The sequence below is a fragment of the Bombus pascuorum genome, chromosome 16 (genome assembly GCF_905332965.1).
Source record: "Bombus pascuorum chromosome 16, iyBomPasc1.1, whole genome shotgun sequence".
Taxonomy (NCBI): Eukaryota; Metazoa; Arthropoda; class Insecta; order Hymenoptera; family Apidae; genus Bombus; species Bombus pascuorum.
Window position 1 is genome coordinate 1,745,943 of NC_083503.1, and position 25,653 is coordinate 1,771,595.

General features: G+C 37.2%; 1 protein-coding gene and 1 non-coding gene across 11 annotated transcripts in view; one reads left to right on the plus strand and one right to left on the minus strand.

Annotated features, from left to right (window-relative positions):
- The window catches only part of LOC132915224 (neurexin 1), a 622,298-nt gene that overhangs the window by 115,081 nt on the left and 481,564 nt on the right, over nucleotides 1–25,653 (minus strand). For all 10 annotated transcript variants that reach the window (XM_060974986.1, XM_060974985.1, XM_060974982.1 and 7 more), the window contains 3 exons: nucleotides 21,459–21,650; nucleotides 18,455–18,598; nucleotides 17,443–17,660 (listed from right to left, as the gene is read on the minus strand). In XM_060974986.1, coding sequence (XP_060830969.1) covers nucleotides 17,443–17,660; nucleotides 18,455–18,598; nucleotides 21,459–21,650 — 554 coding nt within the window. The remainder of the gene's footprint in view (nucleotides 1–17,442; nucleotides 17,661–18,454; nucleotides 18,599–21,458; nucleotides 21,651–25,653) is intronic.
- On the plus strand, nucleotides 20,138–20,219 carry Trnas-cga (transfer RNA serine (anticodon CGA)). The gene has a single exon. It is a non-coding gene; the product is annotated as a tRNA-Ser (tRNA).

A 25,653-nucleotide genomic window follows, 5' to 3' on the forward strand; every position in this document is an offset into this window, starting at 1 on the left:
AAAAGTAGCGATGTCATCGTTCGCGGTGAATTACCATGGAAGGATAATGCTGTAGCGGCACTCGACAGTAAACTTTCCAACGGTTTCTGCCCCGTGGCTCGCTACACAAAGACCCTATTCTTCGGATAAGATGATTGTCAGATGTCGATACATCCTCGCGGAATATTTTCAGCTAGCCAAGGACCTGCTATGAATCTTAGGATTTATTTAGCCAAGGTTCTCCAAAGGGACAGACAGTCTTTCTCTTAGCAGTCCCTGAACCTATCACCTCCTACGGGAAGATACGAGAAATCTGCTTCCCTCGCGTACGAAGCTTCCCGCTAGCGACTCTCTTTCAAGGACAGTTAGCATCCTTTTCCAACCACCAGCACAAGAATTAGCCAATTAACAACTGCGTCCATTTCCCTCGCTTTCCGAACCAAGGCTTTCCTCGACGAATCCGATGATCTCGCATCCTAAGACACCCCATCACAGTTTCCCTTCGCGGCATCATCGTGACGGAAAGTCAGTCGTCACGTATCTGTCCGAAGCAATAGTTGGTAGTTGGTAATAATCGATCAGAGTTCCTCGGCGTCTTAGGCAATCATCGTGCGAACTTACAGCGCGCACCAAAACGCATCGACCAGAAGTCGAACTTGCAGTTGCGAATCGCGGACCGCTACTAATAATAACCGCGAACCGCTAATTTAATAATGGCGAGTCCTACGCTAAGTGCACACCTTGAATATAAATTAATAAGTTTCTATTGTTAAATATACTCAAGTGTTTCTTCCTCTCACTATCACGATCCATCGCCTCAATGCCAAGGCGAAATTTGTCCCGAACTTCGAACAAACGGGTTTAATTAAATTAGGATTCCCATGAACCGTTCCGACCAGAAACCACGTTCTACAATCAAAATCTCGCTCTCATCGTATTATATTTAGAATTATAGACAGGCCGCAAGCCTGCAACCTGCGTTCCATTCTTCGGCTTACGGGTCGCCTCGAAACGAAATTGATTGCGTGTTGCAGGATGAAACAGCTCGAACACCGAGGAAATTCGCGCGATGAAAATATCTCGGGCGGAAACGTGCCGATTGAATTACACCGCGCGGATGCAATAATGGACACTTGAGCGTGAGCAATTAGCACGGTGCGATCGCCAGCCATTAAGAAAATATAACGAGGCTATTTTTCAAGGGTTGTTCATTAAGCCCTTAACTCTTTCTGAGCGCAAGCTTCTCCTTCAACCTTTGCATCACTCCCACAGCCCTGAGAAGCTTCTCGTTTCCTAGTTTTCTACGCGGTGTGGCGACGTGTTCGTTACGTAACAGCTGATTTCTAATTACAGCTAATTAGCAAGGAACTGTTCGCCGATTCTAAGCCAATCGATTTCAAATAATTTCAACGATTGTGAAATAATAAATTAAGGGGAGGATATTAGGCTGTCTGAAAAGTGTCTTTCTTTTACAGACACATCTACAACTTCGTACAAACATGAGACCCAATCTGTCGAACGTTGTGATCTTTGTCCTGATAGAAGAAAGTGCATTTCCATCGTCTCCTTGTCAAACGAAAGAAACTTTTCGGACGACCTAATGGAATATACAGAAACGTCCAGGTGGCTTTTCCAGGTGGAAACGATGAAAAGCGAGTGCGATGGTGTCAAACAGAGCAAACAGTCTCGTTACAAACAAACAGGAATATCTTCGTCGATAGGAGGTAGCGACAGGGTAGTTTCTGGACTGGTAGATGCATCTTGTACCATATCCAGTCGTTACGTTTTGAACTGGATTCGCAGAATGGCACGAACGCTGCATGGAAAATGATCTCCATCAGTGACAAGGCATTAGACTACCGATTATAGTTCGCGCAATTACACATCGGCCATCTGACGAGCCGAGCTCAATTCTTCCTTTCCAAAGAATTGAGAGCCCTGAGACCTGCAAATGGAAACCTGAAATTCTACTCTGTGGAACAGAGTTCGCGATGAAGTTTCCCATTACAATTCCCGAACTTGATCAGACAGCAGTATAAGCAGCGAACGAACATGTTGTAATTGTAATAAAAAATTATTTTACTGCAGTGGATCGACGTACGAATCGGTACGACTCGTACAAGAAATTTTCGAAGACTCCGCTGGAACTCTGTGTGTTGCCATAATTTTGGACGACAGAGGAATTCTAAGCGCAAGCTACAGCAAACGTCGTGTTACTTTGAGATACGGACGTGCGTGAACGGAAAGAAGGGAAGTGCTCGTCGATGGAACGACAGCGCGTGGAAATATCGCTGAGTCGATTGGCCGAAACGTGGAGTATCGTTTGCACGCACGACCGCCGTATGAGGCAGTTTGAAATAATTTTCGCCCAACGACGAACGAGTCCGTCTGGGATTTATGGCAGCGGAAAGCAACGCGATCAGTCGGACGTGTGTTCGTCTCGGTCGGCCGCACTCCATGACGCAATTTCGAATTCCACTCGCGTCATGGGTGCCACTTTTCTATCGGCCGTGTGGTAGCCCGCGACAACCTAAGAAGCATGCGATCTTGTAATTATTAAAATTGTAATTATTCACTTTATATTCGGTAGACAATTTTTCATTTTCACGACTTATGGGGGCTGTGCTTTGGACCAGATTGCTATACTATTATTAGTACTGTCGTCTATTTTATTGAATGCAGAAGGTACGACAAGTTCGACCGCCTTTTCATCTTTGCACTCGTCCCATTTCTACTTTCCCATGGTTTTCCGGGTAAATGGTAACAACTTCTTTTTATTCCCAGGGATTATCGCTGCGAGAATATTTCACTCGCAAGGAGCTCGGAAGACGGCCATTCGTTCGACGCACAAAATCTGAAAATTTTTTCTTACGATACGCGACAAAAATGGAATTTTCTTGAAGAAACGGACAGGAGGATTTTAAAGGGAGAGCGGCGTGGCGATTACCGCAAATCCACCTTTGGCTGCGTGTGTATTTTCGTAACGCCAGAGGATAGGTTGAAATGTATGCACGGCCCCGTTGTTCGGAGCTCGCTCAACGATCGTCGATACGCGTACAGTTAACCATAGCGGGCAGTAGCATCGATAAACTAACAACACGGAGCCTCTCTCGTTTGGTTAAACCACCATAAATCCGGCCAACTCGTCACTATCTGCTAACTGGTTTGGTCTACGCTGCCAGCCGCGATATTCATCTATCACGTGGCATCTGACACACGTTTGTCATCTGACGTCACCTTTGCACCGCCAGCTATCGCTCGTGCTCGCCTCTGTGAAATTTCACTGTTATTTTCAATCGCTGCGGCTGGCGAGCTTCCGATCGACGACAGTCACGCTCATCCCCAATGAAATTCATTATCATCTCTAAACGAGATGTTAGCATATTCTCTTCTGAGATGCATAGTTTGTCGATTTTAGTCGAACAGAATCGAAAGAGATGCGTTTATATATGAAAGAAGGAGAGATATATTTATCATAATTATTGGGTTGTTTTATTAAGCTCAGTTCTGTTAGGTTTTAGCCTTCTCGAGGAGGATTCTCGTTTTTAACGATGAACGCGATAGGAGATGTAGGTTAATGACAGATATTAAAAAATATAACACGTTATAATAGCATGCCGTGTCGCAATTTAAGAACACGAAGTGTTAACTCACGCAGGGTAGAAGAGTGGTTCGTTGTAATTTCGTAATTGCGTCAATTTCTTCATATTTCATGAAATCGCCAGGTCTAAACGGAAGAAACAACTACGATGAAATGTCAAACACGTGTTTAGAGTGCTCCTTCATAGTCACACTCTTCGAAGATGGAATTCCATGACGTAGGTTGATCGAATTATGCATAGCACTCACCTTGATGACATATTTTGAGCTCATAAAAATCCACGAGCTCCTCCTCGTTCTACTCTCATTGAAGTTGCTATTAAAAGACTCTACGAATTGTCCAGCAGTTTGTCTACACGAGATCAGAATCTTCACTTCGAAGGCGAAGTGACAAGGAAGTGGCAAACTAGGACCTACAGAAATTATGTAGTACCCTGACCTTGACAACATATTCCGAGCTCATAAAAACCCACGAGCTCCTCGTTCTACTTTCATCAAAGTTGCTATTAAAAGATTCTACAAATTGTCCAGCAGCTTGTCTACACGAGATCAGAATCCTCACTCTGAAGGCGAAGTGACAAGGAAGTGGCAAACTAGGACCTACAGAAATTATGCAGTACCCTGACCTTGACAACATACTCCAAGATCATAAAAATCCACGAGCTCCTCCTCGTTCTAAGCACCTAATTGTTCTACTCTCATCAAAGTTGCTACAAATTGTCCACCAGTTTGTCCACACGAGATCTGAGTCCTAACTTGGCTCAAACGCTTCTAAATCGAAGAGACAACTTAGCGAAAGTTGAAAACTAAAACCCACAGAAATGATGCAGTATACTGACCTTGATAACATACTCCGAGCTCATAAAAATCCATGAGCTTCTCGTTCTACTCTCATCGAAGTTGCTATTAAAAGACTCTACGAATTGTCCAGTAGTTTGTCTACACGAGATGAGAATCCTCACTCTGAAGGCGAAGTGACAAGGAAGTGGAAAACTAGGACCTACAGAAATTATGTAGTACCCTGACCTTGATAGCATATCCCGAGCTCCTCCTCGTTCTACTCTCATTGAAGTTGCTATTAAAAGACTACAAATTGTCCAGCAGTTTGTCCACACGAGATCTGAGTCCTGACTTGGCTCGAACGCTTCTAAATCGAAGTGAGAACTTAGCAAAAGTGGAAAACTAAGACCGACAGAGATCATGCAGTACCCTGACCTTGACAACATACTCCGAGCTCATAAAAATCTACCGACTGTTCCTTATTGCAAATATCTAATTATCTCGCTAGGAACAAACTCCGCGAATTGCTGCAATTTGTCCTGGCAACATGAGGATCTTCACTTGGCTGGAGGAAGAAGAAGGAGCAACTTGGCGGCGGCAGCGGCGATTGGAATAACAAAAGCTTTGAAATCTGACGTCGTCAGCCAAACTGGCTGAGAAGGTTCACGGAGGTGACGTGAAAAAGCACTCTTACCAGCGAGAGCCAAGTGAAATTACATAGAAAGTCTATCAGTAGACGGATATTACGGTCCTCCCCGGGGCAACTTTATCGCCGACTCACGCTCCGATAATCGCGCGTCTCTGCCGCTACCTACGAATCAATCCGGCAATTAAGGGACGTTTTGTCGCGGTGCTCGAGCTCGATCCAGCATTATCGAATTCATCGGCTCCGCTTGGCTCGGCGCAGGAAATCGCAGCTGCATAAAGCGTTCAATCATGCCACGCCACGCGATAGGGTTTATCGATCGTCAGACGGCCTGCGTCTTTTTACCTGTTGTTTTATCGCAAGGCTGGCGGTGCTGATTGGCGGATTATTAAAAATATCGTCGGAAATTCGACGCAGTTGTTGCTCCATAAACAATTTCGCTGGGTCAGGGTTAGGCAAGGGACAGGCTTCTTTAAAAATAGGTTCGTACCTTTTTCCGATGGCTTTCGTTCAGTGATTATAGTTCTGACGCCTGTTAAACAGACACGCGTATTGGAAGATCGGAAATTCGTGTTGCCAATTGTCGAAGTGGTTATCACTTGTAAAAAAAAAGAAAAACTCTACATGATCTTCTCTCTCTTCTCTCTCTTCTCTTCTAATAAATTAATTTGAGTGGTAAAGAGAAAGGCATCGACGAAATTAAGCTTCAAATATTTACGAAAAAATAATTTTATGGGAGAATTTTGAAGTGGTCACCGCTTCTAAGAAAACTCTACATCTGGTCTTTTAGCTTTCTCGAGCACCGAAGCCATCGACAGCGTATAGACAAAAGACTGGGTCGAAGGCAAACCGTGAACAGCACACAGGCAACGTTGGCTTCAGGGTTTTCAGTCAAAGGGTAACGCTGCGTGTGTATCTGGATCAGCTCGATTATATTCCGATTTGTATTTACCCTTCAGTATTTAAAATATATTTTCTACCTTACAATTTATGCACGCGTTCCTTGGTACCCACGTACATCTAATAACCTCAACACCAACGAAGATTCGATTACCGTTAATTGCCAAGTTTTCTTAAACTTCCTTCGTTTTATCATATATTTAATAATAATAATAATAATGCTCCCTTCCGTTCTATTAGGACGAAAATTACAGCGTTTGGAGAATTAATTGTTGCGAAAATCATTGTTATAAAAGAGATGTTTGTGGAAGAGAGACACTTCATATGGGACAAGCTAATATGAGATCTGTGTAACGTGGATATTCGATGGAAGAGAATAATGGGGGAAAAGTTAGTTTCACGAAAAATACACCGCATGGCATTTAATCAAATTTAGTTCTTCGATTCTACGAAATCACAGGCAGTACGAACTAGGGAAACAAGAACTGCGAAATTGATGGAAGTTTTGAAGCTAATTGCAGGATATATATGGATATATGTTGTTTGCCATGGAATAAATTTAATAAATCAGTGGGCGATTCCGTTTGTGCCGTGCGATTCGACAGGGACGATGCTGCATTTTTCTCAAAAATACTTGCCTGAACACGGCTTTTGATTTATAGCGTTTCAGGCGGTGATTTGTGTTTAATTATAACGCATTGTGCACCGGCAACAAGCCTTTGCCGATTGTAATTGCGATCAATCAATGAAACAGATCGCACGCGTAAACTTAATACGATTATTCAACGGTCATCGATCGCAGTTAGAATCGAACAATGATCAATCAATCAAAATTGGACATCGAATTTTTAATAACGTCAGATTTTATTAGAATTTATTCGACGTTTACGAAGAATAAAATATTCTCGAAACGACGAAACCAAGAATTACGTTTCCTCTAGTTCTACATGCAGCTTTCTATCTCGTGACTTTATGCGATTATCGTTTTATACTGACGAAACTATGCATTTTTATATCTTTGCAACCTACAGCTGCTTGGTATCGTAGCTTTACATTTAATTCTCATCGTTTCTGTGAATAAAAAATGAAGAGATTTTCCTTACAATTCCTTATGTATTACGTAAATCTGCTGCTTTTACGGAATTAATGGAATTAACAAGCTTCTCAACTCGACAAGTTTTTGATTTAAGAAGAATCAAGAAGAAAAGGACCCACGCGAATTACAACAAAGCCAAACAACATCTTCTTTTGCAAGAAACTCGTACAACGAGCCGAGTGTTGTACGTGCAGCGTGGAACGAGAAGCATGCTACAATGGCAGCGGGTGGACTTCCGGTCTATCGTTGCAGAGAAAATTAACACGGTCCGAGTCGAGGAAATATCTGTGTCGAGCATCCAAGTCTTTCACGAGCTCGTGAAGCAAACGTTCTCGCCTTATCGCGTTCATTCTTCGATTGCTTCTTCCTTCGACGATCCATCGGCGGAGAAGTTCTTCCTCCTCGCCGAGGAAAACCGGAAGAACGATCTCCGATCGTAAAGGAGAGGAAAAGAAAAAAGCGAGAGAGACGCGACAACTTGGCTGGCTGCGCTCTTCTCGTGAAAAGAAACAAACGTGCGAGCTGAAGGGAGAAAGAGAGTCGTTCGTTCGCTTCTCTCCGGAAGAATTATTTCCAAGGACGACTCCGGCACATTACTTCCGGTCCGTTTGTTTTCCACGGATAAAACTCGTCGGACGTAGCCGAAAGAAAATAAATAGAGATGATGCGGAACGCGACGATCGAGAGAAATGGGGAAAAAAGTGAGGGATCGAGAGGTTGAACGAGTTGGGGGCGTAGGGGCGGAAGCGGAACCTTCCCGGAAATTGATCAGGGGATCGTAAATATTTGACGAACGGGGGCAAATTTTAATTAAAATTCGCTATTTGAATATTCAGCCGGCTACAAAGAATTTTCTCCGCGGCAAATCAGCTTACCTGATCAGCTCCGCTCTCCGTGCGTTAATTTCCACGGTATCTCTTTAGGTCAACTAATCGTATTTCCCTCCCGTTCCTGCCATGTTTCCTTCCGCCCGTCGAAATTCGTGTTTCACTCGCAGCGAAAGTATCTCAATATTCCGTAGGAACATTTTATAAATATACCGTACAGTGGTTTAGAAGAATATTTCGCTTGTACAGCAGCTTTCTGAGAACAGAGTTTAGTTAGAGAAGCTCGCAAAAGTATTTGAGGCCTTGTGAAAACCTTTGGTAGATTTATCGCGTGTGTTATGTGAAACGTGAAATTTCTTATCGTAATAATTAATTACTGTAATAAGTTGCGTAATAACGAGGCAGAATTAATTAATTATGATTATGTTGGCAGAGTTTCGAAGGAGTCTAAAAATATTCCTGGAAGCTACGAGATATTTACTGTACAAGTATACACTTTGCAAAGATCATCATTAATTACTCGCTGCACTGGCCAGCCACGTATAACAACTTTTTGATAAACGTACGTTTGCAGTAAATTATTTGCGACTTTGGTACGCGTATTCGGATCGGTTAAAAATTTTAGAACTTTAAAAAACTTCGTATAACGCGCATAATATATTCATAAAAACTTCCCGTGGCAAATGTGCAAATATTTTCGCGAGTCATTGGAATCGATTTTGCCCGACCAACAAGGCGAGATGCAAATTTTAGGAGAAGAGTACGTTGATGCTGATTGCAGGACCACAAATATTCCAGGGATCGAGGTAAAACTTAATTAGAATATCTTAATGAAGAGTTTCTGATTATTTGTCTTGGATGAGTTTTTCAGAAATTTGACGAGGAACCTCGCCATTATTTTCGGGTGCAGAGAATTTTTATATCCAATCAAGGTATGTAAAATATGATGGGATATTTTTTTCCACCACATCTTTACTTCTCCATAACGAAAATATCGTGCAAAATTACATTATCAAACTGGTTTTTCACCATAGAATTTTACACATTGTTCTGCTGAAAAGACCTTAGGTTAAGTAAAACGCTATTATTGGCCATGAAGATTCTAGTTCAGATTTAATTCATCCAACAACGTCCGATAGAACTGGGTTTAACTTAAACCTTGCGCTCTCTACTCAACAGCTTATAAGTTTAAAGTACGTCTGATATTTCTTGCACATTAACTAATGAATTTTGAAATTATCTTTCAAAGTTTCCTACGTCGATTTATAATAAGAAAACCGCCTTCCATTGCTGCATTTTTTACAAGCTACAAATATATTAACAGTTCCTTTGTATAGTTGATTGCTATAGAACCATCACTATGATACGACAGGAAAGAAGAAGAGACAAAACCGAGATGTTAAATGTATTTATGATGATCCGGGTTATTGAAATGAACCTATCTTATATTAAATACCAATGAAAACCACAGTGATCTGTTTATTATCTAGATAATGGGTCCTCGTAATTAGCTTGAATAACTGTACGTGCATATATCACCCGTGACATGTGTACACACGTGCATACGCGTGTAACGCAGATAATGGAGTTCTGCTGGTGATTCCATCTGCTCGCAGCACTAACTTGTTCATATTGTTTCCATCATTTATTCGACATTCACTGGCATCTCTATTCACAGTGTTTCGATTCTCGATTTGTGCAAATTGCACGCAAATACATTTCCGCATACGTTCGATCGCCTCATTGAATCTCGCTTTATTTGCTTCCACGATAAATCTTCTTTTCTAATCTACTGTCTGATACTTAAAAATCATAAAATATTTGGCAAATGAAGGGGAAAAGTGATCTTTTTATTCGTACCTCCCTTCATTTTCATTCAACTTAGACGATCAATTTTGATGTCGATTTCAAACACTGTGATTTAAAACGTGAATTCTTTGAAACTAAATAATATTCAATAATTATCAAATAATATTAATAATAATAATATTCAACGTGTCCAGAGTTCATCTGTAATTATATTGTAGAAGAATTGTATTTAATTAAGCCTAGCGATTATGGGAAGGGCTGTGTTCATTTTCATTATCGTTCTGTTATTAATTTTCATTTTATTATTTAACTTTAATTCTTGGCTGATAATTCCAAACGAAACATACTAATCGTATTGAGCAGATTTCTGCGAGAAGCATCGACATTTCACGGAAATGAAATAAGCAGAGAATCTTACAAATACAAACTTTCCATCACACTGAGAATTTCCACAAAATTTCCAAACGTTTGTAAGAAAATATAGTTTACATATAGTGCTCTATTTTTAAAAATATATTTTTCAAAAAATCACAGCTCGCCTTACGATCTTCGTCGATCGTTTTATCGAGTGGAATTTCTAAACGCAGTGTCATTCTTTTTACGCTTTTCCTTTACTTTTGATCATCTGAATTACGAATATTCTCGGATCTATAGCATTCCAAATCTACGCAACGAGCTTCCGAATGCGTGTGACTAATTTTGCAATCGCTATGCTTCCACTTGATCGAAAAACAAATCGCTGACCTCGAGGTCAGATCGCCGATTCCTTTATCGATCGATGCTTAATGCAAATTCGTCAACTTTCAACCTCTCCCCTATCGCATGGCTCGTCCTACTTTCATCTATAGTTTAACCAGCGACCAAGGAATACCATTTTAACTATAGAATAAAAGTTATATAATTATAATGAAACTTTTTCAGTGAGAAAAAAGAAGTTTCCAGCATACAGGAGAAAAAATACACAGCGGCGAACGAAGGAAAATTAAAAATTCATACTCGTGTACAATAACTGCACTAAATTAATCGCAACTTTTTGACTGAACAATTTTTACCATATTGATATCTGGTCATAATTCAATTGCTTCTGTCAATAATTATATTTTCTAAAATTATAGTGTTCTAATGATTCAATTATTTCTGTCAATTACAATTCATCTTCTGAAGTTACAATTTTAACAATAAAGTCATAGTTTTAATAGCTCAATTGTTTTTGTCAATCAAACAAACCGATGCTTGGAAAGTTGCAGCGTTTTAATAATTTAATTCTTTCTCCCTCTTTTCGTCTTCTTATTTTCTGCTTATCCTGTGAACTTCCTTTCGTCCTCCATTGCAATTCCATCTAACGATGGAGACTTCATTTCTTATGGTGTTTTGCAGATGAAAAATGAAGAATTTCTTACGTAATAATATTAGTTTCTGTTTTCACAATTTAGACGTTTCTATCGTCAGCTGCAGCTATCTTCTATTAATTTCCCAATCCTTGCTTCCATTTGCATTTTTCCTTTTTCCATTATGATGCAACGATATTCTTTCTATTCTGAAATTTACACAGAGAAGAAATTTGAATTGCAACAAACTGAAATTCTCCATCGACGTTTTTCCTTTTCTTTTAACCTTCTTCCTTTCCATTTGCTTTTATCTTTTATTGCTTAATACGAATATAAGGGAATGCTGCGATATTTGTGATTAAAAAATCCATCGATCGATGAGTTTCAATCAAGTTAAGATCAATAATTACAGACACGAAGTTCATCGAGTTCAACTTTGCAGTTTAATATATTCGTGCTGGTTATTCGAACGTTTCACCGAGTCCTTTCCCAATTTCGTTTTCCAATTTATAAGCCAAGTGTGGGTAGGTAATTTCGCGCACCGTTAATTAATTCGACCCATTTAATTGGCACACAACGTTCACCCACTGACCTAATTCTCGTTTCTATCTGTTTACCAGTCTGACAGCTCCGAATCTATTTCCACCTATGTGAACACAATTCAAATGTAATACAATGTTATTTATTTAATTGATAAGATTTGCAGTGATACCATCTATACCGTCGAATTTGTATCATGCACTTTAATACATCGATATTCCTCTCTCTCTCTCTCTCTCTTAATGTAAATTTTTTTCTAAAAATTCTGCATAAAAGTGGAGTATAATTTACACTGGATTAATAATTTTCCTATTGCCAGAGTTGAAGCTTTGAATTTTTAAGCTCGTAGAGAACAAGCTAAGTCCATCCTTGTTAAATTTGATGAATTTTATGCTACACGAGATGCTTTATTAATTACTCTACTCACTTTGATGCAATTTTATGTTGAAAAAGAAGGATTTTAACATTACACGAGCTGCTAAATCTGCTGAATCGAGATATTTTGTACAGTGGCAGCTATACACGTACAGTGTACAGTCAGCAAAATTAAGTTTTATTTGTCGTACATCAGACAGCTGTAGAAAAAATAATTATGTTTTATGTTTATAATATGTTTACGCAGGATAAAACAGTGAAATAACCTGCCTCTAGGAATTCTTCCAAGCACTTTGTACTTTCTCAAGTTTCTTTCGCTTATGGTCGTAGCAATTTAACGTTTGAAAGCTTTCAGCAGCCAAGTCGAAATAAAAACAGAGCCTTCATAACGCGAGATAAAGTATCCTATTGACGCAGTATGAAATTACTCGACGATTGTAACCTCGGATTGTTTCTCTGTAAAACAAAAATACGATCAGAGAATAATGCGATTTATCGCGTCTTTCCCTTATAATCTTTAATAATTGGACGAATTTCCATTATTTTTTAGTTCCATTCTCTTTATGAGCTACGACCTTAGGTATGCAAATTTTTCTTATTAGATACAAGATTTGGTATATACATATAATTGTAAGAGAATTCACGCTTGGCCAGGGTAATTGAAATGTTCATTACCGTATCAATTATTCCGTTCAATTATCGAGACCGTGTAGAGGCCGAGATTGAAACATAAACGTAAATTACAGCCTCCTCTAATCGCACGCGGTTGTATTCTACAGCTTCGACTAGTTTCCACCGGGAATGGGAATGTGTGCGCTCGCAAGTGTATTCCGAACTCGATTTTCACCGACGAATCTCTTCGCTAACAACATTGGAAACGTCTGACATAATATTCAAGGAGATTTGTTCAAACGGCGGCAAATTGAACGAAATTTGCATTAAAAATTACTTGCAACTACTTTTCTTTTTATCTTCCAACGCACGGTCGCTGCTTAAAAGTTGCCAGCATTTTCTATTAGGTTTTCAACGAACAAATATTTTGCCTATAATACGTGCGCTTAATATTATTTAAATAATGTAAAAATCTTGGAGAAGCTATTAACAGCTCTAAGAATTATTATTCCAAATGTTGTATAATGAAGAATGTATGTGCTCAATATTTAGTCATAATTAAATATTAATATAATAAAGTATGCACGCAATTATTCCTAGGAAGAGGAACATAATATTTATATGATAATTTATCTCCCTTCGACTTTTTACAACAATCTTTGCAACGCTTGTGCATCAGTTACTTGTCTGGCACTGAACATTCCAGCACGTAACCGCATCAAACATAGTTGAAGCTGTAAAGCACACGCTGATCGAATCGAAATAAACGCGTTTCAAACACATTGGAAATTAGTTGATCAAATTAAACTGGAAATTATTCGTTTCGATTCCGCAATATTTCCAGGTTCAATTAGAAAACGTTCACTCTGAGAAATTGCATAAATGTTTCCACTGACTGTAATTATGTGGATGACGGTGTCTGATGTATTTTGCAGGGTTTTATCAGAATCTGCCGATTAAAAGTTTATTTCACATTATCCAGCTTTATACGTAATTCGTAAACAACTGCTTGAAACATTTACGTTATCATTTCGTTAATCATTATGATATTAATACATTGTTGTATCGACGCGATTGTCTGGCTATTTAAAGAGAAAAGCAAATTTTTCCCAAGATCATCCGCCACTTTGATCTCGTTTTTTGACCAACAGTCGAAGAAACGCGTTTCCCTAGCTCTTGGCATATTGAAATTTGAGAGACACTGCAATTGGAAACAACTCGCTGGCAACTTGCAAGCACGCGGCGTTCGCTTGCACAATGTTGTTTCAACGTACATAAGCTGCTCGCATTCGCGGTTCCAGTTTGCAGAAGGGTGAAACGTCTGGTGACACGAGGCACACATTGGACTCGGGTAAAATGAAGCGAGCAGACAGCTGCATTGATTAAATAACGAACACAGAGCGTGCCGACTTTCCTCCAATGGAAACTGCAACGCTCGTCGCAGTATTATGGAGAAATAAACGGCAGAACGTACGACAAGATACACCCCGACAATTATCACAGTATCCTCGTGTGCCTGCTTTTAAGCTTCCACTATTGCTACCATCTTTTTATCATCTTCTCTCTTCTTCTACAACGATACAGATTTTGTTATCGTTCTTGTAGCTTTTTGTCATTCTGTATGGAACAGCTAATATTTTCCCTCGTTACTTTTCCTATTTCCTATGATGACAAGGATTTGTGACTTGCTTCTAACCATCCTTTATACAGATGTATCAGATGTCTCTTTGGTAATTATTTTCTAAAATTGAACCATCCTCCTGAATTACTCGTTGTTCTATCGCCATTGAAGAGTTAAGTGTGAAAAATGTAGAAAACAGCTCATGCTTTGTGTAATGTCCAGACGTGCACGCCTCTGTCAAGCACTTCTTAAAGAAACATTTCTTTTAAATTATCCGGTAATCTACAAAATCCATGGAATGTGTAAAACTGTACAATAGGCAAAAGTGTAGGAAACAAGCCCGCTACTTAAGTTCTCTTGAGGTTATTAGATGTATGAACAGAGGAACGCGTGGATAAATTGTAAAGTAGGAAATATATTTTAATACAGAAGTGTAAGTCCAAGTAGGAATATAATTTGAGCTGGTCCCGATCCGCACGCTAGCAGTGTTATCCTCTGACTGAAAGCCCTTAAGCCATCGTCGCCTGTCTATTGTCTATGGTCTGCCTTCGTCCCAGTCTATACGCTGTCGATGGCTTTAGTGCTTGAGAAAACTAAAAAGACCAGATTTTTTTAACTAGATTATTTACAACCAATTCTCATGCAGAATTTTAAGTAAATTATTTTGGCGTGGTACTGTAACTTGGATTATAAAAGTTTATAGTGTCTTTGATTCCAGTTGAATCTAATGCTTCGATCTAAGGGCTACTGCCTTTTTAGTCTGCGGATCTGATCCGTCGTGTCGAGTAATTGGGTAACTAATGGGTTTTGGTGGCTGTTGACTCTTATATTACATCTGTTTCTGAACTTGGATATTTCTTCTTTGACTGTGGGTAGCTTGAGGTCGCGATGTATCGTTCCGTTGGTAACATACCAAGGTGCGTCTATCAAGGATCTTGGAGTCTTTGATTGGAACCGTTGGAGAATTTCCACGTTGGAGTTGCTCGCTGTTCCCCATAGTTGGATCCCATAGGTCCAAACAGGTTTCAATACGGCTTTGTATAGCATTATTTTACTCTGCGTGTTTAAGTCGCAGCGTCTGCCAATGAGCCAGTAGAATTTGTTTAGTTTTGTTTTCAGTTCTTTGGATTTCTCCATGATGTGCCGTTTCCATGTCATTCTTCTGTCCAAAATCATGCCCAGATATCTTGAATCTTTGTTTGGTACTGGAATATTATTTATGGTCACCTGTGGGCAGGATTGTTTTCGCAGTATGAAAGTTATATGACTGGATTTATTTTCATTTATTTTGTAAAGCTGTAGAGTTTTTTTAGAAGTGGTGACCACTTCAACAAGTGCCATTCTCTTTAATCGTAATAATAAAAATGTGAATTTACAAATCTATATTCTGCCATGAGTATCGAGGAGGAGACTCTGCAGACGTTCTTTCGATAACAGTTTGGTCCATCAGAATCTTTTAAACCAGGAATCAGTTTACGGGAACCTAGCACCCAGTAAGGTGCGAGAAGCAAACTATTATTTCACGATTGAATATTATATGCACCGGTGCAACGTCTAGCGCCTTTCTCTGTTCCAGCAGCACCTTCCGCCGGAGGACTTGAAGCTCCGGGCGAGCCATGAATTATGAATACACGTGGCTCTATCGTCCGCGTCTATTTTCCTTCGATTTGAATTTTTACAGTCAATTTATTCCATCGTGGAAAAACCAGCCGAATGAACCGATGAATTACGATCGTGCACGGGATGAGCAAGGTCGTTGGAATTTTCATGCGTTATCGCGTGCCACGGAACCGGCGGATTTCAATTTGCTCTGAGCACCGCCAATGCCTCGGACGTTGCTACTAAGAATCCACGATGCACACCAACGATATTTATTTTAAGAGCGAGAGTTTATAGTTTCGCAATCGTCTGAGATCGCATCGTTTCCTTTATCTGCGCAGTTTCCCAATTTTGTCGGCACATTTCCTAAGCTTAAAGCGGCTGTTGCAGATGTCGGATTTCCCAGATCGAGAAAGAAAAATTGTGTCCTAATAATAAGCTAATAGCACAGAACAGAGTTGTAATTTACCAACGCGTCATTTCTACTTCTGGTTAAGCTGAGCAAGCGTCCGGATGCCTCTGAGTGGCAGTGTATTGTATATAACAACAGTAATAATAATAATAACTAATATTATATACAATAACAATAACAGAGAAGAAAATTAAGTCGCGTTCTCTGTTAAAATTAAGCGAATGCTCGCACACTTAGTTAAGGTAATAATTTCAACATAAGGTCCAAAAGTAGCAAAGTCTAAGTCTGACAACAGAAAATCCCCTTTCGTTTTTTCTTAGCCTAGCCGCGAGTCTCATAACTAATTAAATCACGAAACATCTCGTTGAAAGGCTTTTGGTTTTAGACCAGCATCCCTCCCATACCAAGGCTTCTTCTTTGAATATTACGTTGTTGGTGGCACTGCGGTAAGAGAAACAACTTCACCGCAAAAAGGCTGAAATGCTTTACGTAACGAAATATTCTTTTACAGTATTCTACTGTGTTATTTCTACAGGTACTACGATATTCTCGGATCTCTAACGAGACCGGCTTAAAGAATACCGGCAGGCAACCAACGCAGCAGGCAGTTTTCCCAAAAAGGTAGCATTATTAACTAAGAAGTTCACAAGTATCGAGGCGAAAATCTGACGAAAGTTTATCTTCCAGTTCTCTTTCTAATATTTCGTTAAGCCTCGATGTAATGTCGTCGTACCTTTTGCAGAACGAAATTTGAGATTGCGACGTTCGTTAATTCGCAAATCGAAGCTGCTCATCAAATACGAGCTGCTGTGATAAGAAGGCAACACGGATCGTCTGAGCATGTCGATTAAAAAGCGATGGAAATCAAATCGCTTTTTTCGGTAGCGCTATAAATTCATAGTCGATTAATGCTCGTAGTAATAAATTCCACTTTTTACCACTGGCAGTTTTGTAGGGACAAAAACGGCGAACGTTTTGAAATTAAGAGTTGCACGGTTGATGACCACGTTGGGATCTTTCAGCGCTGTGAGTTCCGTACGCGGCAAAAACGGACTTTCACTCCGCTAACGATTATGTCGATTGTAAACCGGTTTATATATACTTTTTTTATTGCAACTCTTTAATAAAGCTTCAAATGTGATTTATACGTAAAATATTACACGTTTGTACGTGTATCTGGCGTGTGAAATAAACGAATACGAAACCTATCTTCTATTTCTGTTCCGATAAATGCAATTTAAATGCCGCTGTCTCGTTATCGGTGCGAAGCTTGCGATTAGGAACGAACTTGCGAAAAATTGGAAACACGTCGACTCACCTTCTCCTTGTCCCCGATGTGAATCAGCATCTTCGCTTTGCCTTCTTCCAGATAAATTTGCAGTCGATCCGAACTGTTTTCCAAACTCGTTGCTAGCAGAAGACCACGTGGTCTGGTGGTTTTGAAGCGAACTACAATCTCCTCGGTCTGAGTTTTCGAATCTTCTGGCATCAACGCTGTCATTTGTTGCGTCCCGTTCAGGTGTAACGTTGATGCGTCTGGATGAAAGCAAAGAAAAAGTCTTTCTTTTACAAACAATGCATCTCTATATAATTTTCTACGTCTTTATACAACGAAACCTACTTTGTAAAATGTTGTGGTTATTAATTAGAACAAAATAGATTATACGTCATTTAATAAAAATAATATAAAGCAGAGACAGGATCAGTAAAGGCGAAGAAGTCGTTCTTTTACAAACAACGCATCTCTATATAATTTTCTACGTCTTTATACAACGAAACCTACTTTGTAAAATGTTGTGGTTTTTAATTAGAACAAAATAGATTATACGTAATTTAATAAAAATAATATAAAGCAAAGAGCATTGGGCATCTATTATTTTCTTATAAAATGAGAGGAACGTTTCGGGCAACCTAATATAACGTAATAATATGGTGTATGTAATTTCGTTTATTTCGAACGAAACGCGAACGATAAAAATCGAGGATAACGAAATAATGTGAATAAAAGTAATGGAAATAAGTGTGCTGCTATTACGCCTGTAATAATATTGCATTAGAATGCATTATCTTATTATCTCGCAGGATTATTACGTTACACTGGCAACTCGTTGCTCGGATAATTTAAATAGCGTGATTAAAACTCCATCGTCAAAATCATGATTTTCGTTAGAAACGCAATTACGCAACGTATTAACAAGTAAGAGGAACTGTACGTATTAACACGTCACATGTTCCCTTTACAATTACCATTCAACGTATAAAGTTTTTATATATCGCATATCGTGTAGGAGGTGCACAGAGCAAGCGACGTTATAAGAAAAATTCTTTACCTTTTCCACAAGTAGGACCAGTGTATTGTGTTCCGGTACAATCGCAGTGAAACCTGTTCCAACCCTCGAGACAATGGCTACCGTGCATGCAGGGTTGTGAAGCACAGTGGGACGTTTGAGTGTGACAAGCCGGTCTGACAGCTCCTGCAAAATTGTCCAGAGAAACGAAATTACGTAGACAGTGACAATTGCTCTCGGTTCAAGTTTTCCCTTCCTACTGAACACTTCACTGACACGAGTGACATCGTATACGACCAGTAACGTCGTTAGACGAATAATTACTATACTATTTTTCCGACTTAATAATTGGTAGACTATATCAACGAAACATCAGGATTATACGAGGATTATAAAGTTAGAAAATTATTAAAAGCAATCCTGAATTATTCACAGTTGTGAAGACGAATTAAAATAGAAATGGAAAATTCATATTATAAATATCAAATTGGACATTAGGTTCCAAGAATAATTATTATAATAAATACTGTACTATTTTTGTGACTTAATAATCGGTAGATTACATCAGCGAAAGATCAGGATTATATGAAGTTAGAAAATTATTAAAAGCAATCCTGAATTATTCACAGTTGTGAAGACGAATTAAAATAGAAATGGAAAATTCATATTATAAATATCAAATGAAGAATAATTATTATAAGAAATACTGTACTATTTTTGTGACTTAATAATCGGTAGACTACATCAACGAAACATCAGGATTATACGAAGATTATAATGTTAGAAAATTATTAAAAGCGATTCTGAATTATTCACAGTAGTATTGGATTGGCAACTAAGAGGTTGCGGATTTTGTCATTGGCTGGTACTGACAAAGCCCGCAATCATTTAGTTGCCAATTCAATAGACGAATGAAAGTATGTGGACGAATTAAAATAAAAATGAAAAATTCATATTATAAATATCAAATTCGACATTAGGTTCGAAGAATAATTATTATAATAAATACTGTACTATTTTTGTGACTTAATAATTGGTAGACTACATCAGCGAAACATCAGGATTATACGAGGATTATAAAGTTAGAAAATTATTAAAAGCGATTCTGAATTATTCACAGTAGTATTGGATTGGCAACTAAGTGGTTGCGGATTTTGTCATTGGCTGGTATTGGCAAAGCCCGCAATCACTTACTTGCCAACTCAATAGGCGAACCAAAGTACGTGGACGAATTAAAATAGAAATGGAACACGATGGAATTAAATTACACAGACGACTGTCGTGTTCAAAGTGGAAAATTCGTATTATAAATATCAAATTGGATATTAGGTTCGAATTAGAATTTTCGTGAAATATTCACCGAGGATCTATATTACGTAAGATTAATCCTAAATGTTGGCTTGCAGCTTAAATAAATATTCAGTTTATAAATATCCAATGACAGTATGAACGGAAGTTCGTTCTACGTATAATTAATGATCGATGATCGATTCGGATTAACCAAATCCGCACGGAAGAGTATTTTTCCAGTTGTACACTGGTATAAAAGTGTTAAATGCTGATGAATATCGTAGGACAAAGTAACGTTACATGTATAAATTCGAATAGTGAATATATTTTTTAATTAATGAAATAAGTAAAAAGTAACATTTACGTAAAGAACAGAATTAGTGAACGTGTCAAAATACTGGGTAAATAACAAAAGAGAGTGATGCTTCAACAGATGCTGTGGTGTCCGAGTGGTTAAGGAGTCAGACTCGAAATCTGATGGGCTATGCCCGCACAGGTTCGAATCCTGTCCGCAGCGAAAACTTTTTTTACTATTAAAAATACATTTTTTTTATTCGGATTTTTTATATTTTTACTTTCAAACCATATTTAACGACAATAAACAACATTAAAATATTTAAATAAAATATTTAACCAATAATAATGTTTTTATTTCTTCTACCTTACTGTTCAATGCTTTGTCATTATGTTTCATTTTGTTTTTCTTAAAAAAAGGGGGGGGAAAAGATAGTTATATGTTGCAACAATGTTAATGTTAATTAAATTATAGTTTATAATACAAATTTCATATAATTATATGTATACAATGTATATGTTTTGTATAGTGTGAATATTGATATAATTAATAATATGTGTATGTCAATGTTCAGTAAGATTATTTTTATTGGTTTTGCGTGTAGCAAGATTATTCTACTGTAGAGGTAAACATGTTTCTTTAATGGTAAAAAATGAAGAAACTGGTAAACACAGCATGTGTACTATACATATTGTACGATACACGAAGGTGTACAATTAGGTCAACGTTTTGCAGCTGTTTTACACAAAGTAGAACGCTATTATAAAAACTACTTTATTCTATTTTTGCAGTATATCGTCCTCTTTTATATCGATATAAGCAATATTTTATATATACAAATGATACTTTATATTATCTTTTTGAACCTATTCTCCAAATAACAATGTACCGTTAAAGAATTTTATAATTGAACAACACATTAAATAAATTCAACGAATAGATAAATGTTACAATAAAAAATAGATCAAACTCCAATGAAACATCTTTACTGTTAAAATATTTATCTACTCAATTAACAATTTAATAAACTTGATAAGACAAACAAAATTATTAATTGACTCCTGAATGAATTAATAAAATTGTGTAGCTTACTAACACCAAGTATTAGTTTTATGAATTAAAGAATCTAAACGTTATAATTATTAATTTCAAAAAAAAAAAAAAAAAAAAAAAAAAAAGAAAAAATCTGTGGTCACTATTAATTCCTAAAATTGTTATTTTGAATTATAAGTGATTTTAAAAAATGAAACTTAAATTTTTGTAATTCCTCCATGGAGTCTCTTCCACTATAAGATATATATACAATCCTCAGACAACAAATTGCAATTTGGTGTAAAAAATACTTTGCAAACTCCGACGTTTCGAGGACCAGCGATCAGAAGATTGACAAGCTACATTATTCTCAACGAAATGGAAACTCGATGTTCGTGCTCGACTATAAAATATGAAATATTCTCTTACCAGAATCCTGTTGCTGAGCGTATCCAGCTATATCTATTGGTTGCCCGTTTATGACAAGATCCCTCATGCAGCCGACATAACCCTGTCTCAAGGCACCTGTCCATAGTACTGGAGGGACTGTTAGGGGTGCAAATGGAGCACCCACACCGCCGATATACAGCAATCCATCGAGATCTAATTGCGTGGAATCACCTGAAACACGAAACGTTACGCTGTTATTTATTTAATTTACCAGCGAGGACATTTTTATTATAAATGGCACTGTTTGTCCGCGTATATTTATAATTTATTATATAAGCATGTTTAAACGTAAATCTTTCGCGATGAAATATTTCCTGTAAAAAGCAATTTATAAATATGTAGCTACTCTTAAGCAACGAAACGATAAAGTTGCTATCAACTCGGTGATTCAGCAATATTTATCCACCGAAGAAAAGAAATTTTTCTTCCAAATGCTACAACTTCTCAATTTTTCCCGTTCCTCTTTCAAAAATAGCTCGAGTCCCTAGCGTAAACTATCCACTTTGGAAAAGATTTCTTCACACTTTTGCACTCTGACGACTCTCACACATGCTACACTGTATAATTACTGATGACACTATCAAACCACAAAAACTGAATTAAAGAAATTACGTTTGTACTTGAAGATTATCCTATTTACGTTACAAATAGGTCCAGTCTCATACAACCACTAATTAGCGTGAACAGTATTCTTAAAAATCATTTGCTCCTACTGTTCTTACACGAGAATATTTCCTCTCAAGTTACGTAATATTACGTCAAATATATATATCGAGATGTGTATAATTTTATGTGCTAGACTAGGTTAGTTGCGTAGTAGTGATACTTGTATGTGAATATCAGTGTGTGGGAGTATGCGTGTGCGCGGCGTCTCGAGAACAAATGAATGTAAACTGTTCTGGTGGAAGAAAGACGCGTGCAAATGTGTATCGATGAATATCTTCGGAATCGCTTATCAAATAAATATAAAACTATTCTAATATAAATTCTAAGTGTAAATTTAATGTTCCTATACCATTATTTCGGCAATTAAGATCCAGAATTCTCAAAAAATAATAACAAGGCTGCAGATCTTTATGCGTTTATAGAAAATTTAAAGGTGCAAATTTTCATAATTATCGCATCGATGAATATCTTTGGAATCGCTTATCAAATAAATATAAAACTATTCTAATATAAATTCTAAGTGTAAATTTAATGTTCCTATACCATTATTTCGGCAATTAAGATCCAGAATTCCCAACAAATAATAACAAGGCTGCAGATCTTTATGCCTTTATAGGAAATTTAAAGGTGCAAATTTTCATAATTATCGTATCGATGAATATCATTGGAATCGCTTATCAAATAAATATAGAACTATTTTAATATAAATTCTAAGTGTAAATTTAATGTTCCTATACCATTATTTCGGCTATTAAGATCCAAAATTATCAACAAATAACAACAAGGCTGCAGATCTTTATGCCTTTATAGAAAATTTAAAGGTGCAAATTTTCATAATTATCGCATCGATGAATATCTTTGGAATCGCTTATCAAATACATCTAAAACTATTCTAATATAAATTCTAAGTGTATATTTAATGTTCCTATACCATTATTTCGGCTATTAAGATCCAAAATTCTCAACAAATAATAACGAGACTGCAGATCTTTATGCATTTATAGAAAACTTAAAGGTGCGAATTTTCATAATTATCGTATCGATGAATATCTTTGGAATCGCTTATCAAATACATCTAAAACTATTCTAATATAAATTCTAAGTGCAAATTCAATGTCCCTATACCATTATTTCGGCAATTAAGATCCAAAATTCTCAACAATATGATTTGTATCAAATAGAAATATATAATTGTAAAGAAACTTGCTTCTTTTACTGTTTGTTACCGGAAAACGAAGCTGGAAATTGTCGAGCTTGCATGTGTGTGTTAATTAACCGTTTCTTCCCTTCGCTGCTGGTTTTTCCAATTTCTAATCGGACATCGTGAGCGATATAAACGGAACGTATCGGTGACAAATGTAAAACGGTGTGTGATGAATCGACGCGTTCACGTAGTGCGTAATTCATACGCGTTCGTTCTTTCACGATCGGTGTTCGACCCGTGACGCGTGAAATTCGTTACCAATATATCCTTCGAAAGTTTGCGTGATGTATGTGACAGTGTGTCATCGTTTGTACAGATTGTTATTTCATTTTTTTTTTTTTTTCTCTCAAGGCAAATATTTTTACAACGCACGTTGTAGTGTGAAGTAACAGCGCTCGTAACAATTATAAATAGTTCAGTCGATGTGATATAAAATCCAATATTACAACAATTGAACAGAAGCTTGAAAACATATCTCATTTTCAGTACCAACGCCATTCTCGATGTAACACGTAAATACTAATATACATAATATTTAATTATATTTAATTACATATAAGTATTAATTTAACCGAATAAGACGTTCGATTAAATTTTTATCCAGAAAATGTCTTATTCAGATAAATTCTATGGGATATTTGTTCATTATTGGCGAATAAAATTTCATTCTTAATTTTTATTCGTAGTCTGCTGTTAAAATAGAAGTTTGCCTAACACTGATCGTATCAAGAAAATCGTACACTCACAGTGTAAAGTGGCCACTGATATTCTAAAACAATTAAAAGAAAGAATTAAGAAGAAGAAGACATTACGATCAATTGCCCTTCTTATTATTCGAATCTCAGGTAGCTGCTATAAAGTGAGTACTTCGTAGCACTTTCCACTTGGGTCTCAGTCGAAAATTTCGCCTTAATCCACACCATGCTGCTCTACTTTATCACACATAATCTCCCTTACGAAACATCTCTACGTTCTAGTAATTATCCTCGTTATCTGCCATTTACGATCCTCTCATTACGCACTCAAGCAGCGAAAACGCGCCATCTCCCAGACGAGGTTGTTCGAAAGGGCTCGAACTATGCCTAATTGTTCTGCCTGACGCTCACGAGCCCCGTTAATCCCGCGTTAATTAAACGCCGATGAAATTATATTACTCGCAATACTTCTATTTCATTAAGGAAGAATTTATGTTTCCTTTGATTTATATATTTTATTGTTAGTTGAAAACTACGCATCTTAGTCCTGGGTATTCACAGCCAGCTAGCGAGACGATCCTTGGAAGGTTTAGTGACCGAGGAGCAATGGTCGTCACTTGTGGAAATGGCTTGAGAATATTTATACAGATTCATTAAAAACTCACGAGCTGCGCTTAAGTTCCATTATCCTCAGTTATTTTTCTTTCTTTACTGCACCGTTCGAAACCAAGAGTTCCCTGTCTCGCGGAAAAAAAAAAGAAAAAGAAAATTGGAGGAAGGAAGTTCACTGACTTTCGAATCAGCAGTGAGACAAACGTAGTACTATGAAAATAATATGGTTATGGGGTAATTGGATTTTCTTGGTAAACATAGGAAGATGTGAATTTTATTGTCTTGTAAATTATATTTGGGAAGGGATTTTTATTTTCAATTTGCATTTGGATATTAATCTGTATTTTGTATTTGATTAATTCTGGTTAGGTATTTGATTAATTTGTTTGTATTACAAAATCAGATTAAGAAAAGTTTTTCATATTACTGATAATAATTGGCATTGAAATAATTTGTTGAATAAAGTGATCTACATACATAGAATATGAATAACAACAGATGAGAAACTATACATGTAGAACAAGAAAAACCATTTGGATATTAATCTGTATTTTGTATTTGATTAATTTTGGTTAGGTATTTGGTTAACTTGTTTGTATTACAAAATCAGATTAAGAAGAGCTTTTCATATTACTGATAATAATTGGCACTGAAATAATTTGTTGAATGAAGTGATTTATATACATAGAACATGAGTAACAACAGATGAGAAACTATACATGTAGAAACAAGAAAAACCATTTGGATATTAATCTGTATTTTGCATTTGATTAACTTGTTTGTATTACAAAATCAGATTAGGAAGAGCTTTTCGTATTACTGATAATAATTGGCATTGAAATAATTTGTTGAATAAAGTGATTTGCATACATAGAACATGAGCAACAACAGATGAGAAACTATACATGTAGAAACAAGAAAAAGCATTTGGATATTAATCTGTATTTTGCATTTGATTAACTTGTTTGTATTACAAAATCAGATTAGGAAGAGCTTT